Below are 15,600 nucleotides of genomic sequence, written 5' to 3' on the forward strand. Positions count from 1 at the left end.
GAAGCGCAACCCACCCATACCCCTACATATACCCCTTACCTAACACTACGGGCAATTTAGCATGGCCAATTCACCTGACCCGCACATCTTTTGGACTGTGGGAGGAAACCGGAGCACCCGGACGAAACCCACGCAGACACAGGGAGAACGTGCAAACTCCACACAGTCAGTCGCCTGAGGCGGGAATCGAACCCAGGTCCCTGGTGCTGTGAGGCAGCAGTGCTAACCACTGTGCCACCGTGCCGCCCAATCCTCCGCAGTGTTGAGCTGGTAAAATGAATCAGTGGCGTTAAGCGGGGATTAGTGCTGGGATTTCTATTGTTGGTAATACAAAGAAATGATTTGGAGGAGAACATAGGTGATCTGATTAGTAAATTTATGGATGACACAAAAACTGGGTGACTGGAAGGATTGTCAGAGGATACAGCAGGGTATAGATCAATTAGAGATTTGGGCAGAGAAATGCAGATAGAGTTTAATTCAGCAAATATGAGGTGCTGCATTTTGAGAGATCTAATACAAGAGGGACAAATAGAGTAAATGGGAGAATCCTTAGTATCATCAACATACAGAGGGATCCAGGCGTACAGATCTACAATTCCCCTGAAGTGGCGACACAAGTAAATAAGTTGGTTAAGAAGGCATGTAGCATGCTTGTCTTCATTCAGGGTATAGAGAATAAAAATTGACAAGTCATATTGCAGCATGTTGTATAGAATCTTAGTTCAGCCACATTTGTAATATAGTGTACAGTTCATATTGCCACTCTACCAGAAAGTTGTGGAGGCTTCAGAGAGGGTACAGAAACAAGTAACCAGGTTGTTGCCTGGTTTGAAAGGTATTAGCTATGAGGAGAGATTGAACAGCCAAGATCACCTTCGGTCCATTAAGTCTGTGCCATCAAAAATATACTAACACCTACATTAGATTAGATTACTTACAGTGTGGAAACAGACCCTTCAGCCCAACAAGTCCATACTGACTTGTCGAAGCGCTACCCACCCATTCCCCTACATTTACCCCTTTACCTAACACTATGGGCAATTTAGCATGGCCAATTCACCTGACCTGCACATCTTTGGACTGTGGGAGGAAACCGGAGCACCGGGAGGAAACCCACGCAGACACGGGGAGAATGTGCAAACTCCACACAGTCGGTTGCCTGAGTTGGGAATTGAACCTGGGTCTCTAGCGCCGTGAGGCAACAGTGCTAACCACTGTGACGCCCAAACATCAGTCCCACTTTCTCATAACAGGCCCACAGCTTTCAATGTTATGACTCTTTAATTATTCATCCAACTACATTATAAAGGCTGTAAGTTTTCCAACCGCAACTACCCTCCCAGGCAATGCATTCCAGATTCCCACCACCTACTTGCTGAAAAGGTTTTTCATCAAATGCCCTCTAAGCCTTATGCATTTCACTTTAAAATGATGCCCCCTTCTTACTGACCTTCAACTGAGGGGTACAGCTGCTTTATATTCACCTTGTCCATGCTCTTATAAACCTTCCTTTGGTCTCCCTCAGCCTTCACTGTTCTGAAGAAAATAATTCGAGTTTATCCAGCTACTCTTCATAGCTAAAATGCAGGCAACATCCTGGTGAGTATTCTTTGCACCCCCTCCAATGCAATCATATCGTTCCCATAGTGTGGTGACCAAAGCCTCTCACAGTACTCCAACTATGGCCTTCCCAAATTTCTGTATAACTCCAATATGATTTCCCTGCTCTTCTAATCTATGTCACGGCCGATGAAGGTAAATGTTCCATATGCCTTTTTACCCTGTTAACCCGCCTTGCCACCTTCAGGGATCTGTGGACGAACACCTGAAGATCCCTCTGTTCCTCCTACCATTTTGTCATTTGTTGAGTATTAGTATTATGCAAACATATAGGTTCATTTATGAGAAGTTGGAGAACTTTCACAAGCCTTCTGTTGGTAGCTTTCTCAAAACACATCGGAATCTAAGATCTTTCCTTGTTTTCCCATTGCTTTTAAATCTGAAGTAGCTGTCTTCAAGGGTGGCCTGTGTACACTAAATATTGTTATGTTTGGTATGGAGAAAACATTAAGCAAATGTTTCCTTTCTGAGAGTCTTGGTGGAGGGGAGATGACTGCAGTTGTCTTCATAAGAGGTTCAAATTATTTATCTGCATCCCATTTCAAGTAAGTTTTAAAAGCAATGGGAAAACAAGGAAAGGTCTTAAAGTAAGCAGATTTAATTTTTGGACTAAGGAATGAGTTTGAAGATGGAGGTAATGGTTTAATTGTAGATAACCACTACCTATGGCATTTCAGATATGCTACATTGCTATAGATCTAAGTTATAAATGGAGGTAGCCCTTTATTTTCACTTTTTCTGTATGTTTTGTGAAACAAACCATTAGCTTGGGAGCACTTTTGAAAGATGCAGCTTATATCTGAAACTGGAACTTCTTGGAAGCAGGCAAAGGTGGGGGAAGCTGCCAAAATACTTAATGCAGTTGCAGTCTGGAAGCAAAGGCCGATCAAAGATAACTCAGAAGTGGAGTCATGGAGCACAAAAGCAGGGATACATAAACTCCACTAGGATTGCCTGCCAAGAAGAGATGCTCAAAAATAATTGGAAGGTTTCTAAGCCCATAGCTTGCATGAAGACCCACACAAATATACCTCAGAATAGTGGGAACACTGAGGAGAATTAAAGTAAACTCTTGAAAGCTGTAGCAATATCTTGATTTGAACCCAAGAGGTGAAGGAACAATCGACATTCTGTAATGGATAGTGGGAACTCTTGAATGAAGTAAAATAAACAGGGGGTGACCCATTGAGATTTAAATAATAAGTTTATGAAATGTATGTAGCGTTAAGTGAGCAATTCTTGTACAGTGAAAATTTTTGTTTTAAACATGAAACATTGCAGCATAATTATTTCAATTAATAATTGGGAGTCCAAGTTTAATTTTGTTTAAAAGTTAATGATCTCCCTTGACATAATGGATATTCATACATAACAATTATCTCTTGCTGTCCTACCCCTATGTACCTTTACTTTCTCATATATGCAAAAAATCTAAATATATTGATACTATCTACCTGATTTGTTTTTATCCTTGATTGGAAAAGTACAGTAAACTACTGAAAATACCTTTCCTTCAGCCAATCCGAAAACAATTGCTTGATCTGCTGGCCAAATTAGACACGTAACAGCACTCTGAAAAATAAAACAAAAGCTTTGAAATTGTAAACACAAAAATAAAAACATTATTTGAGGACTTCACTGCTCATCAAACTAAAATGTCAAAAAGCTAACAGATTACCATATTTCAGCATGGACTGCAGTTAGAAGATTAAAAAGTTACTGAGTTTCTGCTACACCGTTGTCAAGAATATTGAGCTCAATTATGTTCACAGATGCTGAAACAATCCAGGAAAAATCCAAACTATTCCAGTGACCTTTCTTCAGAACTGGACCTGAAATATTAATATTGCTTTCTTTCTACATATGCTGCCAGACCTGCTGATATTTTCCTGCAATTTCTCTTTTTGTCTCTGACTTCCAGCATGTGTACTTCTTTGGTGGGTTTTGTTTAAAAAAAGCCATCTTTTTTGCAGTTTTAACGGGTTCTGTTGTTTCTTCTTGTAATGGATTGTTTTGATAGTTGGGCTTATTATGAATACTTGGCAAAGGTTTAAAAGCTTTGGGGCTACTGATATTTGCAGAGAGCTGCAAAGGAAGTTTGATTAGCAGTTTAACAGTTTATTGAAGGATGATTGGTCTTTAATGTGTATAGTTACCACTCGAGGGAAATTGATTTGTCTAAAAACAGTTCCTTTGAATGGGCATTTTTCAGAGCTGGTCTAGATTTTATTTCCTATCCTGCTGAGGTAAGCTTTCTCACTGTCCCCGACATCACCAATTTTGGTGTCATCTGCAAACTTACTAACTATATCTCCTATGTTCACATCCAAATCATTTATATAAATGATGAAAAGCAGTGGACTCAGCATCTATCCTTGTGGCACACCACTGGTCACAGGCCTCCAGTTTGAAAAGCAATTCCTCACCATCATCCTCTGTCTTCTACCTTCGAGCCAATTCTGTATCCACATAGATAGTCCTCCCTGTATTCCATGAGATCTAACCTTGCTAACCAATCATGAGGAACCTTGTCCAACACCTTCCTGAAGTTCATATAGATCATGTCCACCACTCTTCCCTCATCAATCCTCTTCATTACCTCTTCAAAAGAACTCAAACAAGTTCGTGAGACATGACTTCCCATGCACAAAGCCATGTTGACTATCCCTAATCAGTCTTTGCTGTGCCAAATGCACATAAATCCTGTCCCTCAAGATTCCCTCTGACAACCTGCCCGCTCACCACCAATGTCAGGCTCACTGGTCTATAGTTCTCTGGCTTTCTCTTACCACCTTCCTTAAATAGTGACACTGCGTTATCCAACCTCCAGTCTTCTGGCACCTCACCTGTGACTATCAATGATAGTAAGAGGCCCAGCAATCACTTCCCAAGCTTCCCACAGAGTTCTTGAGTACACCTGATCAGGTCCTGGAGATTTATCCACTCTTATGAATTTTAAGACATCCAGCAGCTCCTCCTCTGTAATATGGACATTTTTCAAGATATCACCATTTATTTCACTATGTTCTATATCTTCCATATCCTTCTCCATAGTAAGCAGTGATGTAAAATACTCGTTTAGTATCTCCCTCAATTCCTGCAGTTCCACGCACAGGCTGCCTTGCTGATCTTTGAGGGGCCCCATCCTCTCCCTATTTACCATTTGTCCTTAATAAATTTATAGAATCCATTTAGATTCTCCTTAACCCTATATGCCAAAGGCATTTAAAGTCCTCTTTTTGCCCTCATGATTTCCCTCTTAAACATACTCCCACTGCCTTTATACTCTAAGGATTCACTTGCTCTCTGCTGTCTATATCTGACACTTCCTTCTTTTTCTTAACCAAAACCTCAATTTCTCTGAGCATTCAGCATTCCCTGCACCTGCCAGCTTTTCCTTTCACCCTAACAGGTAGATACTGTTGTTGGACTCTCATTTCTGAAGGCTTCTCATTTTCCAGCCATCCCTTTACCTGCGAACATCCGCCCCCAATCAACTTTTGAAGGTTCTTGCCTAATTCTGTCAAAATTGGCCTTTCTCCAGTTTAGATCTTCAACTTTTAGATCTATCCTTTTCCATCATTATTTTTAAAATCTGTTTCTCAGTTTCCCACTGACTATTGGCAGTCTATAATCAATCCCAATAGATTGATCATCCCTTTCTTGTCAGTTCCACCCAATAACTTCCCTGGATGTTTTCCAGAAATATCGTCCCTAAGTATTGCCGCAATTCCTTCCCTTATCAAAAATATTATTCTCCTTACTCTCCTTCACCCCTTTCTATCCTTCCTATAGCATTTATATCCTGCAACATTTAAGCTGCCAATCCTGTCCATCGCTGAGTCACGCCTGTAATTGCTTTGATATCCAAGTCCCATGTTCCTAACCATGACCTGAGATACTGCACCCTGCCTGTTAGGCTTCTTGCATTGAAATAAATGCAAATTAATTTATCAGTCCTATCTTGTTCTCTCCTTTGTTCTTCGAGTAAAAAGTGAGGTCTGCAGATGCTGGAGATCACAGTTGAAAATGTGTTGCTGGTTAAAGCACAGCAGGTTAGGCAGCATCCAAGGAACAGGAAATTCGACGTTTCGGGCCAGAGCCCTTCATCAGGAATTCCTGATGAAGGGCTCTGGCCCGAAACGTCGAATTTCCTGTTCCTTGGATGCTGCCTAACCTGCTGTGCTTTAACCAGCAACACATTTTCAACTCTCCTTTGTTCTGCCTCCCCTGACTATCGGACTCACTCCTTTTCCCAACTGTCCCAGTCTCAGATTGATCTCTTTCCTCACAATTTCCTTCGGTCCCACTCCACCGTACTAGTTAAATCTTCCCGAGTATCTCTCGCAAATCTCCCTGCCAGTATAGCCCTTTCCAATTCAGGTGCAATCCGTCCTTCTTGTACAGGTCACTTTTACCCCAGAAGTGACTCCAATGATGCAAAAATGCCAATCTTTCTCCCCAGCACTAGCTCCTTAGCCATGCATTCATCTGCTCTATCCTCCTCTTCCTACCCTCACCAGTTCATAGCACCAGGAGTAATCCAGATATTACTACCCTCGAGAACCTCATTTTTAAAAATCCTGCCTAACTTTCTATATTCTCCGGTCAGAATCTCATTTTTTTTCCTTCCTATGTCATTAGTTCCAATGTGTACAACGAACTCCTACAGGTCCCTCTCCCCTTTGAGAACAATTCTGCACCCTCTCAGAGATAGCCTTGACACTGGCACCAGAGAGACAACACACCATTCTGATTTTTCGCTGTTGGCCACAGACACGTCTGTCTGTGCCTCTGTCTAAAGAGTCCCCTATCACAATCGATAGCTTGGAACTCAACATATCCCTCATTACATGAGAGCCATTCTCAGTACCAGAAATTTAGTTGTGCTTCATTCCCCACGCAGACTGGCTTGTTCGCCTTTGAATGGAGATGATGAAAGGGAGGTTTGATAACTGTTAATGGTCTTGTACAATTGTAATAGAGTAAACAAAGAAAAACTGTTTCAAATGACAGAAGGATTGATAATTCGAGACAACAGCTTTAAGATAATTGGCCAAAGGAACAAAAAGTTATCAATAAGATCTAGGAGTAGAATTAGGCCATTTGGCCCATCGATCATGGCTGATATGTTTCTCAACCCCAGAAGCTGTAGAACATTTGATTACACAGCGAGATGATACCATCAGAAAGGGTGCTGCCTGGAAAGGCTGGGGAAGCAGATTTAATCAGAAGTTCCAAAAGGAAGTGAATAAATATTCCAGGGATGTGGGGGAAAAGTATGAGATGAATTGGATAGCTCTGCCAGAGAGCTGCTGCATATTTCCAAATCTGTGCTGTTAATGTAAGATTATGCTGGGGATAGCCACATGAGACTCATGCACTTCCTGCCTACCTCTCGTACCTTTCCTGGAATTAACTCATCTACCTGACCGTATCAGCAACTTTTCTCCCTTCCTGTAATTACCATTGATCACACTGCATAATTCCTGTAAATTCCTTATGCCTCTAACTGCCACTCCAACTGACCCATACAATCTGATAGGATTTGCAACCAAAGGCACTTCCTACAGACATAAGCATCAATAACATGGAAACTCTCACTAAACTCCTACATCTGACAGGAAGAACGCATCACTCTGCTAAAGGCCATCTTTGCTCCTTCACAATCTACAGGCCCAGAAAATAGCATCATCTTATTGCTCTAAAAAAACACTGCTCCAGGCTAATTTAATACATATGGCTTATATTTTTAAAATTTAATTAAGAGACAGATCTTAGTAAAATATATAATCATAAAAGATCCTACTCTATTCACTATTGTAGATTTACAGCAAGGCTGCACTTAAAAGCTATGCATTTATCTGTTCCTCTGCTGTGAGGTCTCCCACACAGGTTCCTCTAAGGTCAGCTGTGAATTTCGCTGTTGTTAATTTTTCCTAGACATACTCCAATCACCAGAAATACTTGAATTCAAACAGCAAAGGCAGCAACTGTGCAGATTCTGACCATGTGCTCACTGCCTTTGTCTGTCTTCCTCCTTTTTAAAGTGCAGTTGTTTTGATCTTTTGTCCCCCAAAGTTCCAAAACAATGCAACAATATATAAAACAGTAATTGCTGGAAATTTTAGGAAATCGTCTCCAACAACTAAAATACCTAAAAAAAATTAGCAGCTCTTACAGCCACAAGTTTTTCCCCTCTTCCACCTTTAATTACTTGACATGGTGTGTTTAATGGGAGAAAGTGAGGACTGCAGACGCTGGAGATCAGAGCTGAAAATGTGTTGCTGGAAAAGCGCAGCAGGTCAGGCAGCATCCAAGGAGCAGGAGAATCGACGTTTCAGGCATGAGTCCTTCTCCTGCTCCTTGGATGCTGCCTGACCTGCTGCACTTTTCCAGCAACACATTTTCAGCATGGTGTGTTTAGTACCTTGTGAACCTAATGCCTCAATCCCTTTGCCCTTTCACATTATCCAAAGGCTCTCTATTTCAAAGTAGATTGATTTTTTAAAAATAAAACGTACCATCTCCCAATTACTGGCTTTGAACCCCACCTGTGACCGTTTTGCTCATTCCATCATATTACCTATATTTCCTTGCATCTTTCCTTGATTCTCAGGATTATTGGTCACACCTCTGCAAATTTATACCCTAATCTTTCTGGCCCTATGTCCAAAATACTGGTGAATAAAATCATCAAAAGTATGTACAGCATAGAATTCTTTGAAACACTGATATCTACTTCCATAAAATTTAAGAGGGTCTACAAAATTTTGCTCACTATATTCTCCAACTATCTTTAACCTAATTCACTGTCTTTCCATTAATTCAATGATCCTGCAATAGTTTCCCCTGCAATACGTTGTCAAAGCTTTTTAAAAACTAAGCAAATTTTCTTATTCTTCTATTCTAGTTTTCTCGTTTCCAGGTGTGGAGTTAAAGAGGTTTGCAGGAAGCTCTACTATCGTCAGCTATAGTATCATAGTACCCTACAGTGTGGCAGTAGTCCACTCAACCAGTCAAGTCCGCACTAACCCTCCGAACAGCACGCACCCCGACCCACCCATCTACTCTATCCCCATAACATTGTATTCCCCTTGGCTCATCCACACAGCCCTTGACACTATGAGCAATATAATATGGCCAAATATTTAGTGTGCACATCCTTGGCATGTGGGAGGAAACCATATCACCAAAAGGAACCGCATGCAAGAACAAGAAAACTCCACAGAGACAGTCACCAAGGCTAGAATCGAACCTGAATCCCTTACACTGTAAGGCAACAGTGCTAACCACTTAGCCACTTATTGAAAATGGTTAAGTATGAACTCCGTAAAAAGACTTACAGCATGTTTCTCGAGAACTATCTCAGTATGCACTTGATTTCACTCCCCAGGACCTGATCAGGTGCACCCTAGAACTCTGTGGGAAGTTATGGAAGTGATTGCTTGGCTCCTTACTGAGATATTTGTATCATCGATAGTCACAGGTGAGGTGCCTGAAAACTGGACATTGGCTAATGTGGCACCACTATTTAAGAAAGGTGGTAAGAGAGAGTCAGGGAACGTTAGATCAGTGAGCCTGACGTCGGTGGTAAGCAAGTTTTTGGAGTGAATCCTGAGGGGACAGGATGTACATGTATTTGGAAAGGCAAGGACTGATTAAGGATAGTCAACATTGTTTTGTGCGTGGGAAATCAGTCTCACAAACTTCATTGAGTTTTTTGAAGAAGTAACAAAGAGGACCGATGAGGGCAGAGCAGTGGACGTGATCTATATGAACTTCAGTAAGGCGTTGGACAAAGTCCCTCGTGTTAGACCAGTTAGCAAGATTAGATCTCACGGAATACAGGGAGAACTAGCCAGTTGGATACAAAACTGACTTGAAGGTAGAAGACAGAGAGTGGTGGTGGAGGATTGCTTATCAAACTGGAGACCTGTGACCAGTGGTGTACTACAAGGATCGGTGCTGTATCCACTGCCTTTCCTCATTTATATAAATGATTTGGACATAGGAGGTATACACAAGAACATGGAGGTATAGTTAAGTTTGCAGATGGCACCAAAACTGGTGGTGTAGCGGATAGTGAAAAAGGTCAAGATCAGAGGGAATCTTGATCAGATGGGCCATTGGGCCAAGAAGTGGCAGATGGAATTTAATTTAGACAGATGTGAGGTGCTGCATTTTGGAAAGGCAAATCCGGACAGGACTTGTATACTAAATGGTAAGGTTCTACGGAGTGTTGCTGAACAGAGACCTTGGAATGCACGTTCATAGTTCCTTGAAAATAGAATTGCAGGTAGACAGGATAGTGAAGGTGGTGTTTGGCATGTTTTCCTTCATTGGTCGGAGCATCGAGTGTCAGTGTTGGTGTTGCAGCTGTACAGAACATTGGTTAGGGCACTGTTGGAATATTGTGTGCAATTCTGGTCTCCTTGCTATCAGAAAGATGTTGTGAAACTTGAAAGGGTTCAGAAAAGATTTAGAAGGATGTTGCCAGGGTTGGAGGATTTCAGCTATAGGGAGAGGCTGAATAGGCTGGTGCTGTTTTCCCTGGAGCATCGAAAGTTGAGGGGTGACCTTATAGAGGTTTATAAAATCATGAGGGGAGTCGAAAGATTACTAGGATTTATTCAACCTCATTTTCGAAAACAAAATTAATTGTTTCTCCAATCTTCTGCCATAAATCAATTCTCGGCAGAACCCCAAAGTTCTAATTTCTACAGATGTTGTTATTTTATCCCTACCTGGCAAAGTGTGGACAGCTTTTTAAAACCACGTAAATTGAACTTTGAATTTGTTTTAGATTAGATTCCCTACAATCCATTGGCCCAACAAGTCCACACCAATCCTCCAAAGAGTAATCCACCCAGACACATTTCTCTTTGATTAATGCACCTAACACTATGGGCAATTGAGCATGGTCAAGCCACCTGACCTGCATATCTTTGGACTGTGGGAGGAAACTGCAGCACCCAGAGGAAACGCAGGCAGACACAGAGAGAATGTGCAAATTCCACACAGTCGCCTGAGGCTGGAATCGAACCTGGGTCCCAAGTACTGTAAGGCTGCAGTGCTAACCACTGAGCCACTATGCCACCCAAACTTGCCACAGTTTACTTCTGGAGGATGGAATGGATGGATGTTTGATTTTTGACAGGCTGTTTAGTAGAAAAGGACTCAAGCAAACCACAAAGTTGCAGTAGCATAGAAGTAGGAATAGAATCTCAAACCAGGAATACAAAGATGATTCTGATTTTGACATATTCTGCCAAAGGATTCTGAGAAATGAATTGTTTTCCTTCTCTGCTCAACAAAGCTGAAAATAAATTGACTCTGACAACATTAAACATTTGACCTAATTTTCACCTGCAGCAAGAAAAAGTGGCAATGGGAACATTGGTCATGTGCTTTACACCCTACTTACCCTAGTTTGCTCAAGCAGGAGTTTTAATGAGCTTCCAATCAACTACTGCCAGTTTATTGTACCAGTTGCATTGAAAATTAATGCCATAGAATTTTACAAGCTTGTGTACAGGTCATAACATGGTGCGATGAGTCGAGTATACCGAGAACCTTCGTAAAATTGATGTCAAGACAAATTTGCATCATAAAATGTGGTTCTTAAAATGGTTTTGGGCTAGGATTTCTAATGCAGGTTATTAGTAATTAAGGATGACTAACAAAAGAGACATCTTAATAATTATGTCATCCATTTTGTATAGCATGGTTTCTGATTTTGACTTTTTCTTGTTTTAGTTAGTTCCTTCAACTTCAGATTCACATCTAAGTTTATTGCATGAAATGACTCAGATTCTAACTTGTGATGTGCAAACTTGTTTGTTTCAGCTAATACTTTTACCACTGCAAATGTGTAAAATAGGGCTCCATCATCGCATCTATGGCTTTGCTGACCATTAGAAAAGTCCCAGGTTCAGTACGCAGTTTATGCCAAAATCATCGGCCTCAAATAAGGCCTGCTAAATATTGATCTCAACAAATTGGGCACAGAGTAACAGGAAAGGAGAGGTCACCTTGTTGGGAGTTTTCTATCAACCTCTGAATAGTTCCAGAGATGTAGAGAAAAAGGTAGCAAAGATAATTCTGGATAGGAATGAGAGTAACAGGGTAGTTGTTATGGGGAATTTTAACTTGCCAAGCATTGATGAGAATACTATAAATAGAATACTTTTGATGGGTCAGTTTTTGTCCAATGTGTGCAGGGTGGTTTCCTGACACAGTATGAAGATAAGCCAACAAAGACGTGAGGCCACATTGGATTTGGTACTAGGTAATGGTACTGGGCCAGGTGTTAGATTTGGAGGAAGGTGAGCACTTTGGTGATAGTGACCACAATTTGGTTACGTTTACTTTAGCAATGGAAAGGGATAAACAGAGCAAGAGTTATTGCTGGGGGCGGGGGGGGTGAAGGCAATTATGATGCGATTAGGCAAGATTTAGCATGCATAGGATGGGGAAGGACACTGCAGGGAAGGGGCACAATTGAAACGTGGAGCTTACTCAAGGAGCAGCTATTGCATGTACTTTGTAAGTATGTACTTGTCAGGCAGGGAGCAAGGCATGTACGTATGTACTTGTCAGGTCAAGCAAGGCATCCATGGTTTACTAAGCAAGTTGAATCTCTTGTCAAGAGGAAAAAGGAGGCTTTTGTTAGGATGAGGTGTGAGGGCTTAGTTAGGGTGCTTGTGAGTTACAAGTTAGCCAGGAAAAACCTAAAGACATAGCTAAGGAGAGCCAGGAGGGTACATGAAAAATCATTGGCAGGTAGAATCAAGGAAAACTGGAAAACTTCCTATAGATATATCAGGAGCAAAAGAATGAGGAGGGGAAGATTAGGGCTAATCAAGTTTAGTAGTGGGACGTTGTGCATGGAGTCCAAGGAGATGGGGGAAGTGGTAAATGAATTTTTTTGTCAGTATTCACACTGGTAAAAGACAACGTTGTAGAAGTGAATACTTAGTTGGGATTGACGTTCACAAGGAGGAGATGTTAGCAATTCTGGAAAGTGTGAAAACAGAAAAGTCCCTGAAGTCGGATGGGATTTATCCTAGGATTCTCTGGGAAGCCAGGGAGGAGGCTGCAGAGCCTTTGGCTTTGATCTTTATATCGCTATTGTCTGCAGAAATAGTGCCTGAAGACTGAAGGATAGCAGATGTTGTCCCCTTGTTCAAGAAAGGGAATAGAGACAACCCTGGTAATTATAGACCAGTGAGCCTTACTTCCATTGTGGGCAAAGCGTTGGAAAAGGTTATAAGAGATAGGATTTATAATCATCTAGAGAGGAATAAGTTGATTAGGGATAGTCAACACAGTCGTCCCTCAAAATCGTATTGAGTCAGCAAGTTTGGAGAAGATTTGCAGCTCATGTTGAGATTCTGGATTCATTCGGAAGCTCACTGAAGATGTTACCGAGTATGGTGATGAAATGTCGGAAAACGAACCTTGCAGCTCAGCGAGCAAACCTTATTGAGTTCTTTCAAATGATGAACAAACAGGTGGATGAGTGTAAAGCAGTTGACGTGGAGGATATGGATTTCAGTAAGGTGTTTGAAAAGGTTCTCCATGGTAGGCGATTGCACAAAATATGGAGGCATGGGATTGAGGGTGACTTAACGTTTTGGATCAGAAATTGACTAGCTGAAAGGTGACATTCTGTGGTGGTTGATGGGAAATGTTCATCCTGGAGTTCAGTTACTAGTGGTGTACTGCAAGGATTTATTTTAGGGCCTCTGCTGTTTGTCATTTTATAAATGACCTGGATGAGGGCATAGAGGGATAGGTTAGTAATTTTGCAGATGACACTAAGGTTGATGCAGTTGTGGATCATGCTAAAGGATGTCGTAGGTTACAGAGGGACATAGATAAGCTGCAAAGCTGGGCTGAGAGATGGCAATGGATTTAATGCAGAAAAGTTTGAGGTGATTCACTTTGGAAGGAGCAACAGGAATAAAAGGCACTGGGCTAATACTAAGATTCTTGGCGGTGTTGATGAGCAGAGAGGTCTCGTGTCCAAGTACATAGATCCCTGAAAATTGCCATCCAGGTTGATAAGGTTGTTAAGAAGGCATATGGTGTGTTAGCTTTTATTGGTAGAGACATTGAGTTTCAGAGCCATAAAGTCAAGCTGCAGCTGTACAAAACTCTGGTGCGGCCACACTTGAAGTATTGTGTACAGTTCTGGTCACCGCATTATAGTAAGGATGTAAAGCTTTGGAGAGGGCTCAGAGGAGATTTACTAGGATGTTGCCTGGTATGGATGGAAGGTCTTACAAAGAAAGGCTGAGAGACATGAGGCTGTTTTCATTAGAGAGAAGAAGATTGAGAGCTGACTTAACTGAGACAAACAAGATAATCAGAGAGTTATATAGGGTGGACAGTGAGAGTCTTTTTCCTTGGTTGGTGATGGCTAGCATGAGAGGACATAGCTTTAAATTGAGGGGTGATAGATATAGGACAGCTGTCAGAGATAGTTCCTTTACTCGGAGAGTAGTAGGGCCGTGGTACTGCCTGCAACAGTAGTAGACTCACCACCTTTAAGGGCTTTTAAATGGTCATTGGATAGACACATGGATGAAAATGGAATAGTGTAGGATAGATGGGCTTCAGATTGGTTCCACAGGTCGGCGCAACATTGAGGGCCAAAGGGCCTGTATTGCGCTGTAATGTTCTACGTTCTATATAAAAGAAAATTCTAATATAACTCCTAGTCCTCGTCTAACATCCCAACTCCTGCTTTATTCACCGAACAAAAATGAAAAAATTCGGGAAATGCATGATAAATTCTACTTAAAAGAAGAAAATAAGGAAAAATGAAGACCAAAACAGAAGAATTTGATTCCATCGTTGCTTTTGGCTCATATACAGCACAGAAAAACAGGTACATTGACAGAAAATGAGAAGTGATTTCAAAAATCAAAAAACCTGCCAGATCATTAATAATAGCAAATTTGCTTACCGTCTGTACAAACTTGTTACAGATAACTTTCTTATCACCCCTAAAGAAAAGAAAACCAAAATAATCAGTTATGTAGTTTAAGGGAAATGGTATAAAGCAGCAGATGTGCCTGTCAATCCAATTCAGCCACCTGCTTTAAAGTAAGATACTTGCAAAGTTGTTTCAAACAATAAAAATACCCAAAACCCAAACTGATGGTGACAGCATGTTTTATATTGAGTTATTCTTGTCACTTTGTTGCTCATGAGCTACCCGTTACTGTACTGTTAAACCAGCAAGAGCTCAAACTCTCAATTACCTAATAAACAAAGATATTATCTGTCTTTAAGGACCGGGGGACAAGAATGAGAACCCCAATGAAATTGTCTCAATGCATCTGTGAAATGAAGTTGACAATAAAATGAACAGGGAAGCCTTAGTATTTGAATACCTGAATCAGGTAGCTCAACAGCGTCATGGCTTATTAGTGGAACATGGAGACGTAAAATGGTCACTGGAAATTTCTGAAGTTTGCCACCACATAACCATGTGTTGATGGAAAAGTGCAGCAGGTCAGGCAGCATCCAAGGAGCAGGAGAATTGACGTTTCGGGCATGAGCCCTTCTTCAGGAAGTGCTAATGCCTGAAACGTCGATTCTCCTGTTCCTTGGATGTTGCCTGACCTGCTGCGCTTTTCCAGCAACACATTTTCAGCTCTGATCTCCAGCATCTGCAGTACTCACTTTCTCCTCCACCACATGACCATGCACTGCAAAGATCTACCAGACAGGCAAATTGTAGCAGGACATGCAGAATTTTCATCATCCAGTCTCAGAAATTGTATGCTTTTAGGTGACTAAACCACAATACTATTTTGCACATACTGTGCCTCATTTGGCTCTGCATGCCCAACAGCCAAGGATTGCAAAAAAGGTAAATGTAACAGATGCAGATTTTCCAACAGCACAAACTAAACTTTGTGAACATGATAAATTTAGAAACAAATACACAAACATAGAACT

At 41.3% G+C, this 15,600-nt stretch overlaps 1 protein-coding gene across 3 annotated transcripts in view; it reads right to left on the reverse strand.

Annotated features, from left to right (window-relative positions):
• ift172 (intraflagellar transport 172) overlaps positions 1-15,600 on the reverse strand; it is a 242,173-nt gene that overhangs the window by 213,801 nt on the left and 12,772 nt on the right. For all 3 annotated transcript variants that reach the window (XM_060851638.1, XM_060851630.1, XM_060851645.1), the window contains 2 exons: positions 14,600-14,639; positions 3,130-3,195 (listed from right to left, as the gene is read on the reverse strand). In XM_060851638.1, coding sequence (XP_060707621.1) covers positions 3,130-3,195; positions 14,600-14,639 — 106 coding nt within the window. The remainder of the gene's footprint in view (positions 1-3,129; positions 3,196-14,599; positions 14,640-15,600) is intronic.

This window comes from Hemiscyllium ocellatum, chromosome 3, assembly GCF_020745735.1.
Source record: "Hemiscyllium ocellatum isolate sHemOce1 chromosome 3, sHemOce1.pat.X.cur, whole genome shotgun sequence".
In the NCBI taxonomy this organism is placed as follows: Eukaryota; Metazoa; Chordata; class Chondrichthyes; order Orectolobiformes; family Hemiscylliidae; genus Hemiscyllium; species Hemiscyllium ocellatum.